Raw genomic sequence first — 15,842 nt, 5'->3', positions numbered from 1 at the left:
CCTCCACCGCCGGGGGGCGCCCTCAGCCGCCATGGCGGCGCTCTGCGCGCGCACCGGAAGTGTCGGTGGGCGGGGCCGTGAGACCGGAAGTGCGTGCGCGGCGGGGCCAAGATGGCGGCAGAGATGGAGGCGAAGGGGTTCGAGCACATGGGGCTGGACGGGCGGCTGCTGAGGGTGAGCGCAACGGGACCGGGGGGGAGTTTGGCCGGGGATAGCGGGGGGTTGGGGGGGCAGCGATCGCCAGGGTGCCGGGAGGGGTAAGGGATCCCTCTGAGGGGAGGGTTTGGGGGCGGAAGGGATGGGGACACCGGGGTGGCGCGGCGGTTGTGGAGTCGCTTTGGGGACCCTCTGAGGGCACGGGGACATTGGGGTCCCTTCAGGGGTGGGGGGCCTGAGGGGACACCGGAGTCTCCTGGGGTGGGGGGACACTGAGGATTGTCCCCATGGGGAGAGGGTGGCACTGGGGTGGCACTGGGACTGTCCCCATTGTGGTGTCCCCGAGGTGACACCGAGCCCTGTGCCCGCAGGCGGTGGCGGAGCTGGGCTGGGCAGTGCCCACGGCCATCCAGGCCCGCGCCATCCCGCTGGCCATGGAGGGCCGGGACCTGCTGGCCCGGGCCAGGACCGGGTCAGGGAAAACGGGAGCGTACGGACTGCCCGTGCTGCAGAAACTGCTGAGCATCAAAGAGGTACTGGGGGAACTGGGGATACTGGGGGGAACTGGGGATACTGGGAGCACTGGGAGTGTGGGGTTGCCCGTGCTGCACAAACTGCTGGGGATCAAAGAGGTACTGGGGAAACTGGGGGGACTGGGGAGAACTGGGGGGAACTGGGGAGAACTGGGACTGCACAAACTGCTGGGCATCAAAGAGGTACTGGGGAAACTGGGGGAACTGGGGATACTGGAATTGCCCGTGCTGCACAAGCTGCTGAGCACCAAAGAGGTACTGGGTGTACTGGGGGAACTGGGGATACTGGGAGCACTGGGAGTGTGGGGTTGCCCGTGCTGCACAAACTGCTGGGGATCAAGGAGGTACTGGGGGAACTGGGGATACTGGGAATACTGGGGAGCACTGGGGGGAACTGGGAATACTGGGGGGAACTGGGACTGCCTGTGCTGCACAAGCTGCTGGGGATCTGGAGGTACTGGGGATACTGGGGGCACTGGGAGGCGCTGTGGGGTTGGGGGCACAGGCGGGGATGTGGGCACTGGGATGTACTGGGAGGCACCGGGGTGTACTGGGGGCACTGGGGCTGACCCCGCTGTCCCCTGTGTGCCCCCAGTGACCCCGCTGTCCCCCCCACGTGTCCCCAGGCGTCCCCAGCCGTGCCGCAGGCCGTGCGGGCGCTGGTGCTGGTGCCCTCGGCGGAGCTGGCACGGCAGGTCGGGCACACCCTGCGCCGCCTGGCCGCCTTCTGCGCCCGCCAGCTGCGCGTGGCCGAGCTCTGCGGGCACTCGGACCTCGCCGAGCAGCGGTCAGTCACCCCCCGAGCCCCCCCTGGTGTCCCCAGAGCCACCCTGGTGTCCCCTGACCCATCCTGGTGTCCCCTGACCCATCCTGGTGTCCCCTGACCCACCCCAGTGTCCCCAGAGCCACCCTGGTGTCCCCTGACCCATCCTGGTGTCCTCTGACCCACCCCAGTGTCCCCAGAGCCACCCTGGTGTCCCCAAAACCACCCTGGTGTCCCCTGACCCACCCCGGTGTCCCCAGAGCCACCCTGGTGTCCCCTGACCCATCCTGGTGTCCCCTGACCCACCCCAGTGTCCCCAGAGCCACCCTGGTGTCCCCTGACCCATCCTGGTGTCCCCTGACCCACCCCAGTGTCCCCAGAGCCACCCTGGTGTCCCCTCACCCACCCTGGTGTCCCCTGACCCACCCCAGTGTCCCCAGAGCCACCCTGGTGTCCCCTCACCCACCCTGGTGTCCCCTGACCCACCCCAGTGTCCCCAGAGCCACCCTGGTGTCCCTGACCTGCCCACCGTGTCCCCAGGCTGGTGCGCTGTGGTGGGCACACCTGGACGTGTCCTGGCACACCTGGATGGGCACAGCCTGGCCCTGACCCCTCCCTGGGTGTCCCCTGGGTGTCCCCTCAATGTCCCTGACCTCTTTCCGAATGTCCCCTCCATGTCCATGACATTTCCCTGGGTGTCCCCTCAATGTCCCTTCAATGTCCCTGACCTGATCCCTCCCTGGGTGTCCCCTCAATGTCCTGGGTGTCCCCTGGGTGTCCCTGACCCCTGTGTGTCCCCAGGCCGGTGCTGATGGAGCAGCCGGACATCGTGGTGGGCACCCCAGCTGTGTCCTGGCACACGTGGCCGGGCACAGCCTGGCACTGGGTGTCCCCTGGGTGTCCCCTCAATGTCCCTGACCCCTGTGACCCCTGTGTGTCCCCAGGCCGGTGCTGATGGAGCAGCCCGACATCGTGGTGGGCACGCCTGGCCGTGTCCTGGCACACGTGGCCGGGCACAGCCTGGCACTGGGTGTCCCCTCAATGTCCCCTGGGTGTCACTGACCCCTGTGTGTCCCCAGGCCGGTGCTGATGGAGCAGCCCGACATCGTGGTGGGCACGCCTGGCCGTGTCCTGGCACACGTGGCCGGGCACAGCCTGGCACTGCGGCCCTGGCTGGAGCTGCTGGTGCTGGACGAGGCCGATCTGCTGCTGTCCTTCGGCTTCGGGGACGACATCCGCGCCCTGCTCTGGTGGGGACACGCTGGGGACACACTGGGGACACACTGGGGACATGGGGGGACACAGAGAAGGACATGGGGACACACAGGAAGGACATGGGGACACACAGAGAAGAACATGGGGGACACAGAGAAGGACATGGGGACACACAGGAAGGACATGGGAACACAGAGAAGGACATGGGGACACAGAGAAGGACATGGGGGACACAGAGAAGGACATGGGGACACAGAGAAGGACATGGGGACACACAGAAAGGACATGGGGACACACAGAGAAGGACATGGGGGACACAGAGAAGGACATGGGGACACACAGGAAGGACATGGGAACACAGAGAAGGACATGGGGACACAGAGAAGGACATGGGGGACACAGAGAAGGACATGGGGACACAGAGAAGGACATGGGGACACACAGAAAGGACATGGGGGACACACAGGAAGGACATGGGGACACACAGGAAGGACATGGGGGACACACAGGAAGGACATGGGGACACACAGAGAAGGACATGGGGACACAGAGAAGGACAGGGGGGACATAGAGAAGGACATGGGGGACACAGAGAAGGACATGGGGGACACACTGGGGACATGGGGACACACAGAAAGGACATGGGGGACACACAGAGAAGGACATGGGGGGACACAGAGAAGGACACGGGGGGACACAGAGAAGGACATGGGGACACACAGGAAGGACATGGGGACACAGAGAAGGACATGGGGGACACACAGGAAGGACATGGGGACACAGAGAAGGACATGGGGACACACAGGAAGGACATGGGGGACACACAGAGAAGGACATGGGGACACACAGGAAGGACATGGGGACACAGAGAAGGACATGGGGGACACAGAGAAGGACATGGGGACACAGAGAAGGACATGGGGGACACAGAGAAGGATGTGGGGACACAGAGAAGGACATGGGGACACAGAGAAGGACATGGGGACACACAGAGAAGGACATGGGGGACACAGAGAAGGACAGGGGGGACATAGAGAAGGACATGGGGGACACAGAGAAGGACATGGGGACACACAGGAAGGACATGGGGACACACTGGGGACATGGGAACACAGAGAAGGACATGGGGACACAGGGAAGGACATGGGGGACACAGAGAAGGACATGGGGGACACAGAGAAGGACATGGGGACACACAGGAAGGACATGGGGACACACAGAGAAGGACATGGGGGACACACTGGGGACATGGGGGGACACAGAGAAGGACACGGGGGGACACAGAGAAGGACATGGGGACACACAGGAAGGACATGGGGGACACACAGGAAGGACATGGGGGACACACAGAGAAGGACATGGGGACACAGAGAAGGACATGGGGGACAAACAGAGAAGGACATGGGGGACACAGAGAAGGACATGGGGACACAGAGAAGGACATGGGGACACACAGAGAAGGACATGGGGGACACACAGAAAGGACATGGGGACACACAGAGAAGGACATGGGGGACACACAGAGAAGGACATGGGGGACACAGAGAAGGACATGGGGACACACTGGGGACATGGGGACACACAGAGAAGGACATGGGGACACACAAAGGACATGGGGACACACAGAGAAGGACATGGGGGACACAGAGAAGGACATGGGGACACAGAGAAGGACATGGGGGACACACAGAGAAGGACATGGGGACACAGAGAAGGACGTGGGGACACAGAGAAGGACATGGGGGACACAGAGAAGGACATGGGGACACAGAGAAGGACAGGGGGGACACAGAGAAGGACACGGGGGGACAGGGAGGAGAAACCGAGGGGACACCGGGGAGATGGGGAGGAAAACTGGGAGACAGGGAGGGGACACCCGGGGGACACAGAGAAGGACATGAGGGGATGGGTAGGGAAACCAAGGGGACACTCAGGGGAACATGGAAGGGACAGGGAGGGAACAGAGAAGGACACGGGGGACAGGGAGGGGACACAACAGGACAGGGAGGGGACACATAGAAGGACACAGGGACACAAGGAGGGGATACTGGGGGGACAGGGAGGGGACACCAAGGGGACAACCAGGAGGGCCTATGGGGGTGACAGTGTGACAATGGGAGGGGACACAGAGGGACAGGGAAGGGACACCCAGGGGTGACACTGGGGGGACGCTGAGGGGACATGGGAGGGACACAGGGGACAGTAGGGGGGGACAATGGGAGGGGACACCAAGGGGGACACTAGGAGCACAACGGGGGCACACCGAGGGGGACAGGGAGGGGACAGTGCAGGGGTGCAGGGTGGGACACGGTCAATCGGGGGGACATGAATGCGACGATGGGAGGGGACACAAGGGGGACAGTGTGGGGGTACAGGAGGGGACGCTGGGAGGGACACGGGGGGGTCTTTGAGGTTTTGGGGTTCCCTGAGAGGTTTTAGGGGGCACTGGAGTTTTGGGTCTTTAAGGTTTTTTGGGGCACTGAAGGGTTATGGGGGTTCTGAGCAGTTTTGGGGTGTTCTGGGTGGTTTTGGGGAGCCCGGGGGGGTTTTGGGGTGCCCAGGGGGGTTTTGGGGTGCCCCTGACCCCCCGTGCCCCCCCAGCCACATGCCCAAGATCTACCAGGCCCTGCTGGTGTCGGCCACCCTGAACCCCGAGCTGGAGGCGCTGCAGGAGCTGGTGCTGCACAACCCCGTGAGGAATTTGGGGGGGTTTGGGACGTTTTGGGGGGTCTGGAGTGAGGTCTGGGCGTTCTGCTGCAGGCACGGAGATGGAAAGCACCAGGATTTGGGAACACCATCCCCCATTTCCCATCCCTGACCCCAAATTCCCTGGGAATTCCAGTTCCCCAGTGCCCGGTTTTGGGATTTTAACCCCAATGCCCAGTTTTGGGTTTTTAACCCCAAATCCCAATTCCAGGCGCAGTTTCTGCCGCCAGAGCCCCGACTCCTGGGCCATTCCCATTTCCAGCAGTTCCCCAGTGCCCAGTTTTGGGTTTTTAACCCCAAATCCCATTCCAGGTCCATGTCCTGCCCCCTGAGCCCCGTCTCCCTGGCAGTTCCCAATCCCCAATTTCAGGTTTTTAACCCCAAATCCTGTTCCATGCTCTCCCCCCTGAGCCCGACTCCTGGGCAGCTCCCAGCTGTAGCAGTTCCCCAGTGCCAAATTTGGGATTTGGCAGTTCCCCAGTGCCCAGTTTCAGGGTTTTTAACCCCAAATCCCAATTTTAGGTCCATGTTCTCCCCCCTGAGCCCCATCTCCCAGGCAGTTCCCAATCCCCAATTTTGGGTTTTTAACCCCAAATCCCCCGATTCCAGGTCCATGTCCTGCCCCCAGAGCCCCGTCTCCCGGGCAGCTCCGAACTGCAGCAGTTCCCCAGTGCCCAATTTGGGATTTGGCAGTTCCCCAGTGCCCAATTTCAGGTTTTTAACCCCAAATCCCCCGATTCCAGGTCCATGTCCACCCTCCAGAGCCCCGTCTCCCAGGCAGCTCCGAACTGCAGCAGTTCCCCAGTGCCCAATTTGGGATTTGGCAGTTCCACATGGGATTTTAACCCCAAATCCCCCAATTTTAGGTCCATGTCCTGCCCCCAGAGCCCCGTCTCCCCGGCAGCTCCCAGCTGCAGCAGCTCCCTGATGCCCAATTTCAGGTTTTTAACCCCAAATCCCAATTTTAGGTCCATGTCCTGCCCCCAGAGCCCCGTCTCCCCGGCAGCTCGCAGCTGCAGCAGTTCCAGCTGCGCTGTCCCACCGAGGAGGACAAGTTCCTGCTGCTGGCGGCGCTGCTGAAGCTGCGGCTGCTGCGGGGGCGGGCGCTGCTCTTCGTGGGCAGCCTGGCCCGGGCCTTCAGGGTCAAACTGTTCCTGGAGCAGTTCGGGATCGCTGCCTGCGCCCTCAACCCGCAGCTGCCCGCCCGCTCTCGGTGAGTCCTGGGGGGATTCACGGGATGGGGTTTGTGGGGATTGCCGTTTGAGTCCTCATTGAGTCCTCAGCACGCTCCTGCCCGTGGGATCCTGGTGAGTCCTGGGGGATTTATGGGGTTTGTGGGGTTTGTGGGAATTGCCATTTGTGCCCTCAACCCGCAGCTGCCCGCCCGCTCAAGGTGAGTCCTGAGGGATTTATGGGGTGGGGTTTGTGGGGATTGCTGGTTGAGTCCTCAGCACGCTCCTGCCCGTGGGATCCTGGTGAGTCCTGGGGGATTTATGGGGTTTGTGGGAATTGCCATTTGTGTCCTCATTGAGTCCTCAACCTGCTGCTGTCTGTGGGATCCTGGTGAGTCCTGGTGGGATTTGTGGGGTGGCGTTTGTGGGAATTGCCGTTTGAGTCCTCATTGAGTCCTCAACACGCTCCTGCCTGTGAGTGCTGGGGGGTTTGTGGGGTGGGGTTTATGGGAATTGCCATTTGAGTCCCAAATTCCTGGGTTTTCACCTGATCCCGGTGATTTCTGAGAGGAAAGAAGGGGGTGGGATTTATGGGGTGGGGTTTGTGGGAATTGCCGTTTGAGTCCTCATTGAGTCCTCAGCACGCTCCTGCCCGTGGGATCCTGGTGAGTCCTGGTGGGATTTATGGGGTTTGTGGGGTGGGGTTTGTGGGAATTCCCATTTGAGTCCTAAATTCCTGGGTTTTCACGTGATCCCAGTGATTTCTGGGAGGAAAGAATGGGGTAGGATTTATGGGGTGGGGTTTGTGGGAATTCCCATTTGTGTCCTCAGCACACAGCTGCCTGTGGGATCCTGGTGAGTCCTGAGGGATTTATGGGGTGGGATTTGTGGGAATTGCCATTTGAGTCCCAAATTCCTGGGTTTTCACCTGATCCCAGTGATTTCTGAGAGGAAAGAATGGGGTAGGATTTGTGGGGTGAGAATTCTCGTTTGTGTCCTCAACCCGCTGCTGCCTGTGGGATCCTGGTGAGTCCTGGTGAGATTTGTGGGGTGGGGTTTTGTGGGAATTGCCTTTTGTGTCCTAAATTCCCGGGTTTTCACCTGATCCTAGTGGTTTCTGAGGGGAGATAATGGGGTGGGACTTGTGGGAATTGCCATTTGTGTCCCAGATTCCTGGGTTTTCACCTGATCCTAGTGGTTTTTGAGGGGAGATAATGGGGTGGGATTTATGGGATGGGACTTGTGGGAATTGCCATTTGTGCCTCAACCCACAGCTGCCTGTGTGATCCCAGTGAGACCTGGGGGATTTATGAGGTTTCTGGGGTGGGATTTGTGGGAATTCCCTTTTGAGTCCTCACTGAGTCCTCAACACGCTCCTGCCTGTGGGATCCTGGTGAGTCCTGGTGGTATTTCTGGGGTTTATGGGATGGGGCTTATGGGAATTGCCATTTGTGTCCCAGATTCCTGGGTTTTCACCTGATCCTAGAGGTTTTTGAGGGGAGATAATGGGGTGGGATTTGTGGGGTGAGAATTCTCGTTTGTGTCCTCAGCCCGCTCCTGCCCGTGGGATCCTGGTGAGTCCTGGTGAGATTTTTGGGATGGGATTTGTGGGAATTGCCATTTGAGTCCCAAATTCCTGGGTTTTCACCTGATCCTGGTGGTTTCTGAGAGGAAAGAATGGGGTGGGATTTGTGGGGTGGGGTTTATAGGGTGGGGTGGGAATTCCCATTTCTGTCCTCAGCTCTCTGCTGCCTGTGGGATCCCGGTGAGTCCTGGGGGATTTATGGGGTTTATGGGGCGGGGTTTATGTTATGGGGTTTGTTGGAATTCTTGTTTGTGCTCTCAATTCCTGTCCCTGTCCCGGGTGCCTGGTGACACTGGGATGTCCCAGGTGACCCTGGGATGATGTCCCTGTCCCACAGGTGCCACGTCATTGCCCAGTTTAACCGGGGTCTCTACGATTACATCGTGGCCACCGACGAGGAGGGGCCGGCGGAGCCCCCCCGGCACCGCCCGCGCAGGGCGGGCACGGCCAGGTCAGAATGGGGACACTGGGGACATTGGGGACAGCCAGGGCACGGCCAGGTCAGAATGGGGACACTGGGGACACTGGGGACAGCCAGGGCACGGCCAGGTCAGAATGGGGACACTGGGGACATTGGGGACAGCCAGGGCACGGCCAGGTCAGAATGGGGACACTGGGGACATTGGGGACACTGGGGACAGCCAGGGCACGGCCAGGTCAGAATGGGGACACTGGGGACATTGGGGACAGCCAGGGCACGGCCAGGTCAGAATGGGGACACTGGGGTGGCACTGGGGACACTGGGGACAGCCAGGGCACGGCCAGGTCAGAATGGGGACACTGGGGTGGCACTGGGGACAGCCAGGGCACGGCCAGGTCAGAATGGGGACACTGGGGACATTGGGGACACTGGGGACAGCCAGGGCACGGCCAGGTCAGAATGGGGACACTGGGGACATTGGGGACAGCCAGGGCACGGCCAGGTCAGAATGGGGACACTGGGGTGGCACTGGGGACACTGGGGACAGCCAGGGCACGGCCAGGTCAGAATGGGGACACTGGGGTGGCACTGGGGACACTGGGGACAGCCAGGGCACGGCCAGTCAGAATGGGGACACTGGGGTGGCACTGGGGACAATGGGGACAGCCAGGTCAGCTGGGGGACAATGGGGACACTGGGGACAGCCAGAGTCCCCCCAGCATCGCCCACGTAGGGGGGACACGGCCAGGTCAGAATGGGGACACTGGGGACAGTGGGGACACTGGGGTGGCACTGGGGACATTGGGGACAGCCAGGGCCCAGCCAGGTCAGTCTGGGGGCAGCAGGGACACTGGGGTGGCACTGGGCACAGCCAGGTCAGAATGGGGACATTGGGGACAGCCAGGTCAGCTTGGGGACATTGGGGACCCTGGGGACAGCCAGGTCAGCTTGGGGACAGCGAGGTGGCACAGGGGACTGGGGGTGGCACTGAGGCCTGAGACTCATGTGCCCTCGGGAATGGTGACAAGAAGGGACAGTCCCCGCGGTGTCCCCATGTCCCTGACCGTCCCCGTGTCCCCCAGGAAAGGTGACAAGAAGGGTGACAAGAAGGGTGACAAGAAGGCGCAGCCCCCGCAGTGTCCCCAGGACCCCGAGTTCGGGGTCTCTCGTGGCATCGATTTCCAGAACGTCGCCGCCGTCATCAACTTCGATGTCCCCACCTCGGTGGAGACCTACATCCACCGCGTGGGCAGGTGTGACACGGGGCCACCGCGGGGTCACCAGAGTCACCTTGGTGTCCCCAGGGTGTCCCCATGGTCCCTGCTGTCCCTGTCCCCACGCTATCCCTGTCCTCAGGGTGTCCCTGTCCCCACCGTGTCCCTGTCTCCACAGCTCCCAGTGTCCCTGTCCCCATGGGTGCCCCCAGGGTGTCCCCGGTGTCCCTGTCCCCACGGTCCCTGTGTCCCTGTCCCCATGCTGTCCCTGTCTCCATGGGTGTCCCCACGGTCCCTGTGTCCTGTCCCTGTCCCCACGGTGTCCCTGTCCCCACGGTCCCTGTGTCCTGTCCCTGTCCCCACGCTGTCCCCACGCTGTCCCTGTCCCCAGGACAGCGCGTGGGGACAGCCCTGGCACGGCGCTGACGCTGGCACTGCCCGACGAGCTCGAGGGGCTGCGGCGCATCGAGGACACGCTGGCAGCAGGTGGCACTGGGGACACTGGGGGGGGTTTGGGGACACTGGGGGGGGTTTGGGGACACTGGGGGGGTTTGGGGACACCGAGGTGACGCCGAGGTGGCCCCGTGTCCCCGCAGAGAACGGACAGTCCATGCTGCAGCCCTACGAGTTCCGCATGGAGGAGATCGAGACGCTGCGCTACCGCTGCAGGGTGAGGGACACCGAGGGGACACGGGGGACACCGGGGGGACACCGAGGGGACAGGCCTGTCCCTGCTGTCCCCAGTGTCCCAATGATGTCCCCAATGATGTCATTAATGTCCCCCATGCCCCATTAATGTCCCCCATGATGTCTCCAATGTCCCCAATGATGTCATTAATGTCCCCAATGTCCCATTAATGTCCCCAATGTCCCCAGGACGCCATGCGCGCTGTCACCAAGCAGGCCTGTCCCCAATGATGTCATTAATGTCCCCAATGTCCCATTAATGTCCCCAATGTCCCCAGGACGCCATGCGCGCTGTCACCAAGCAGGCCTGTCCCCAATGATGTCATTAATGTCCCCAATGATGTCCCCATGTCCCCAGGACGCCATGCGCGCTGTCACCAAGCAGGCCTGTCCCCAATGATGTCATTAATGTCCCCAATGATGTCCCCATGTCCCCAGGACGCCATGCGCGCTGTCACCAAGCAGGCCTGTCCCCAATGATGTCCCCAATGTCCCCAATGATGTCCCCATGTCCCCAGGACGCCATGCGCGCTGTCACCAAGCAGGCCTGTCCCCAGTGTCCCCAATGATGTCATTAATGTCCCCAATGTCCCCATGTCCCCAGGACGCCATGCACGCTGTCACCAAGCAGGCCTGTCCCCAGTGTCCCAATGATGTCCCCAATGTCCCCAATGCCCCATTAATGTCCCCAATGTCCCCATGTCCCCAGGACGCCATGCGCGCTGTCACCAAGCAGGCCTGTCCCCAGTGTCCCAATGATGTCCCCAATGTCCCCAATGCCCCATTAATGTCCCCAATGTCCCCATGTCCCCAGGACGCCATGCGCGCTGTCACCAAGCAGGCCTGTCCCCAATGTCCCCAATGATGTCATTAATGTCCCCAGGACGCCATGCGCGCTGTCACCAAGCAGGCCTGTCCCCAATGATGTCCCCAATGATGTCATTAATGTCCCCATGTCCCCAGGACGCCATGCGCGCTGTCACCAAGCAGGCCTGTCCCCAATGATGTCATTAATGTCCCCAGGACGCCATGCGCGCTGTCACCAAGCAGGCCTGTCCCCAATGTCCCAATGATGTCATTAATGTCCCCAATGTCCCCATGTCCCCAGGACGCCATGCGCGCTGTCACCAAGCAGGCCTGTCCCCAATGATGTCCCCAATGTCCCCAATGATGTCCCCATGTCCCCAGGACGCCATGCGCGCTGTCACCAAGCAGGCCTGTCCCCAGTGTCCCCAATGATGTCATTAATGTCCCCAATGTCCCCATGTCCCCAGGACGCCATGCGCGCTGTCACCAAGCAGGCCTGTCCCCAGTGTCCCCAATGATGTCATTAATGTCCCCAATGTCCCCATGTCCCCAGGACGCCATGCGCGCTGTCACCAAGCAGGCCTGTCCCCAATGATGTCATTAATGTCCCCATGTCCCCAGGACGCCATGCGCGCTGTCACCAAGCAGGCCTGTCCCCAATGATGTCATTAATGTCCCCAATGATGTCCCCATGTCCCCAGGACGCCATGCGCGCTGTCACCAAGCAGGCCTGTCCCCAATGATGTCATTAATGTCCCCAATGATGTCCCCATGTCCCCAGGACGCCATGCGCGCTGTCACCAAGCAGGCCTGTCCCCAATGATGTCATTAATGTCCCCAATGATGTCCCCATGTCCCCAGGACGCCATGCGCGCTGTCACCAAGCAGGCCTGTCCCCAATGATGTCCCCAATGTCCCCAATGTCCCCATGTCCCCAGGACGCCATGCGCGCTGTCACCAAGCAGGCCTGTCCCCAATGTCCCCAATGTCCCCAATGATGTCCCCATGTCCCCAGGACGCCATGCGCGCTGTCACCAAGCAGGCCTGTCCCCAATGATGTCATTAATGTCCCCAATGATGTCCCCATGTCCCCAGGACGCCATGCGCGCTGTCACCAAGCAGGCCGTGCGCGAGGCGCGGCTGCGGGAGCTGCGCCAGGAGCTGCTCAACTCCGAGAAGCTCAAGGTGAGACCCCAAAACTGGGGTGAAAACCCCAAAATTGGGTAAAAAAAAACCCCAAAATTGAGATAAAAACCCCAAAATTGGGACTCAAAAAAAAAAAAAAAAAAACCCCTAAAATGGGGATAAAAATCTTCTAAATGGGGATAAAAAACCCCACAAAAATTAAAATGGAAGCTTTAAAAAATGGGATTAAAAGCACCCGATAATGGGGATATAAAAATACCCCAAATTGGGATAAAAACCCCCAAATGGGGTTAAAACCTCTGCAGTGGGGATAAAAACCCCAAAATGGGGATAAAAACCTCTTAAATGGAGATTTAAAAACTCCAAAATTGGGGTAAAACCCCTAAAATTTAGGATAAAACCCCAAAACTGAATTTCAAAAACTGGAGATTGAATCCTTCAAAAATGGGATAAAACCCCCAAAATTTGGATGAAAAACCCCAAAATTTGGATTTAAAAAAACCCAAAATTGGGGTAAAATCCCCAAAATGGGATTAAAAACAATAATTGGGACAAAACCCCTAAAATTTGGGATAAAAACCCCAAAATTGGATTAAAAAAAAAAAAAAAACAAAATGGGGAGAGAATCCTTAAAAAATGGGATAAAACCCCCTAAAATTGGAAAAAAAAATAACCCAAAATGAGTATACTCAAAACCCCCAAATTTAGGATAAAAACCTCCAAAAATGGGGCTAAAACCTTCCCAAAATGGGGATTAAAAAAAGCAAAATTGGGATAAAACCCCCTAAAATTTGGGATAAAAAACCCCAAAATGGGGATAAAAAACCCCAAATCTTTTGGGGATTTCCACCCCAACCCCTCAATTTTAACCCCATTTTTGCCATTTTAACGCCTCTGGGGGAGGGATTTCCGTGCTGCAATGGAGAAATTATTGATTAATTCTTAATTAAGGGTGAATTAAGGACTTATTAAGGGTTAATTAATGGTTAATTAATGAATTCCAGGTGTATTTTGAGGACAATCCCCGGGACCTGCAGGCGCTGAGGCACGACCGGCCCCTGCACCCGGCCAACGTGCAGCCACACATGGGCCACGTGCCCGAGTACCTGGGTACCAAAATGGGGCAGAAAAGGGGGAAATTGGGGAAAAATGGGGAAAAAATGGGGAAAAAAGTTGAAATTTGGGGAAAAAACGGGGGAAAAATGGGGAAAAAAATTGAAATTTTGGGAGAAAAATGGGGAACTGGGAATGGGATCAGCCCCACATGGGCCACGTGCCCGAGTGCCTGGGTACCCAAAAATGGGGAAAAAATGGGGAAATCGGGAAAAAATGGGGGAAAAGTTGAAATTTTGGGGGAAAATGGGGAAAGAATTTGAATTTTTAGGGGAAAAATATGGGAAATGGGGAAGCGGGGAACTGGGAATGGGGTCAGCCCCAGGTGGGCCACTGGGTACCAAAATGGGGCAAAAAAGGGGGAAATTGGGAAAATATGGGGAAAATATGGAAATTTTGGGGAAAAACAGGAAAAGAACTGAAATTTTGGGGAAAAAATGGGAGGAAATGGGATTAAAATGGGGAGGAATGGGGGAAATTGGGGCCTGGGGTGGGAAATGGGGTGAGTTGGGGGTTTGGGGTGGGCAGTGGGGTAATTGGGATTCAGGGGTGGTTTTGGGGTGCTCGAACCCCCTTTGTGCCCCCCAGTGCCCCCCAGTCTCCGCGGCATCGCCGACCCCAACCCCAAAAAGAGGAAATGTCCCCGAGGGGCCGGGGCCCGACGAGGGGGGAAGAAGGTGAGGGACCCCAAATTCCCTCCCAGAATCCCCTGCTGAACCCCCAGATTCCCTTCCCAAAATCTCCCAAATTTCCCCCCAAAATTCCTACAAAATCCTCCAAATTCCATCCCCAAAATTCCCTCCAAATCCCCCAAATTCCCTTCCCCAAATTCCCCCAAAATTCCTGCAAAAATCCCCCAAATTCCTTCACCAAAATCACCCAAATTCCCTCCCCAAAATTCTCACCAAATCCCCTCCAAAATTCCCGCAGAATTCCCTCAAATTGCCTCCCCAGACTTCCCCAAATTCCCTCCCCGAAATTCCCCACATTGCCCCCCAAATTCCCTCCCCAAAATCTCCCAAATTCTCTCCCCGAAATTCCCACAAAATCCCCAAAATCCCCTCCCCAAAATTCCCCCCAAATACCCCCAAAATTACCGCAAAATTCCCTCAAATTGCCTCCCCACAATCCCCCCAAATCCCCCCCAAAATTCCCCAAATTCCCCCCGACCAAAATCCCTACAAATCCCAGCCAAAATCCCTCCCAAATTCCCCCCCAAAGTTCCCCAAATTCCCTCCCCAAAATCCCCCCCGCAAAATCCCCCAAATTCCCCCCCAAAATTCTGTCCCCAAAATTCCCCAACTTCCCCCCCCAAAATTCCCCCAAATTCTCCCTAAAATTCCCCCAAATTCCCTCCCCAAAATTCCCGCAAAATTTCCTCAAATTGCCTCCCCAAAATCCTCCATATTGCCTCCCCAAAATTCCCCCCCAAATTCCCTCCCCAAAATTCCCCAAATTCCCTTCCCGAAATTCCCCCAAATTCCCCAAACTCCCTCCCCAAAATCCTCCAAATTCCCCCCCAAAATTCCCTCCAAATCCCCCAAATTCCCCCCCCAAAATTCCTCCAAAATCCCCCAAATTCCCTCCCCCAAATCTCCCAACTTCCCTCCCCAAAATCCCTCTCAAATCCCCCAAATTCCCCCCCAGAATTCCCCCAAAATCCCCCAAATCCTCCCTAAATTCCCCAGGGGTCCTGCTGGGGGCGACACCAAGGTGCAGGAACCCCCCCAAACCCCTGAACCCCAAAATCCCCCAAAACCCCTGAACCCCAAATTCCCCACTGAAGCTCCAAATCCCCCCCTGCAATTTCCCCCTGAACCCCAAAATCCCCCATAAAATCTCCCCCAAATCCCCCCTAAATCCCCCCCAAACCCCCCTAAATCCCCCAAATCCCCCCTGAACCCCCAAATCCCCCCTGACCCCCCAAATCCCCCCTCATTCCCGCCCGTTTCTCCTCAGCCCCGCGGCTCCGGGAATCCCCTGCAGAGCTTCAGATTCGCCCGGCGAGGGAACAAACGGGGGGCAAAGGGCACCCCCTGAGCCTGGCACCGCCTGGGCACCCCCTGAGAGCCTGGCACACCTGGGGGCACCCCCTGGGCACACCTGGGGCACCCCCTGAGAGCCTGGCACCCCAGGAGCGCAGCAGGCACCTCCGGAACCTGGCACACCTGGGGCTACCTGGGGACACCCCCTGTGCCAGCCTGGCGACGCTGGTGCCACCCTCTGAGCCCCTGTGCCAGCCTGGGGTCACCACGGCCACCCCCTGTGCCAGCCTGCGGACCCACCTGTCACCCCCTGTGCCACCCCGCGGGCACCGCGGGGGT

General features: G+C 58.9%; 1 protein-coding gene across 1 annotated transcript; it reads left to right on the top strand.

The window, feature by feature from the left end:
• Window positions 1-97: 97 nt before the first annotated feature.
• Window positions 98-15,578, top strand: DDX56 (DEAD-box helicase 56). Its single transcript, XM_054295120.1, has 14 exons — window positions 98-174; window positions 528-689; window positions 1,316-1,476; window positions 2,532-2,702; window positions 5,269-5,359; window positions 6,342-6,586; window positions 8,468-8,581; window positions 9,634-9,804; window positions 10,157-10,251; window positions 10,362-10,435; window positions 12,355-12,444; window positions 13,410-13,515; window positions 14,107-14,195; window positions 15,478-15,578. Exons 1-14 carry the CDS (start codon window positions 112-114, stop codon window positions 15,556-15,558), a joined length of 1,713 nt encoding a protein of 570 aa, XP_054151095.1. The 5' UTR covers window positions 98-111; the 3' UTR covers window positions 15,559-15,578.
• The last annotated feature ends 264 nt before the right edge of the window (window positions 15,579-15,842 follow it).

Source organism: Melozone crissalis, unplaced genomic scaffold (genome assembly GCF_028551555.1).
Source record: "Melozone crissalis strain CALT ecotype California unplaced genomic scaffold, PUWL_Pcris_2 ptg000523l_1, whole genome shotgun sequence".
Taxonomy (NCBI): Eukaryota; Metazoa; Chordata; class Aves; order Passeriformes; family Passerellidae; genus Melozone; species Melozone crissalis.
This window is presented reverse-complemented; position numbering and strand designations above follow the sequence as displayed.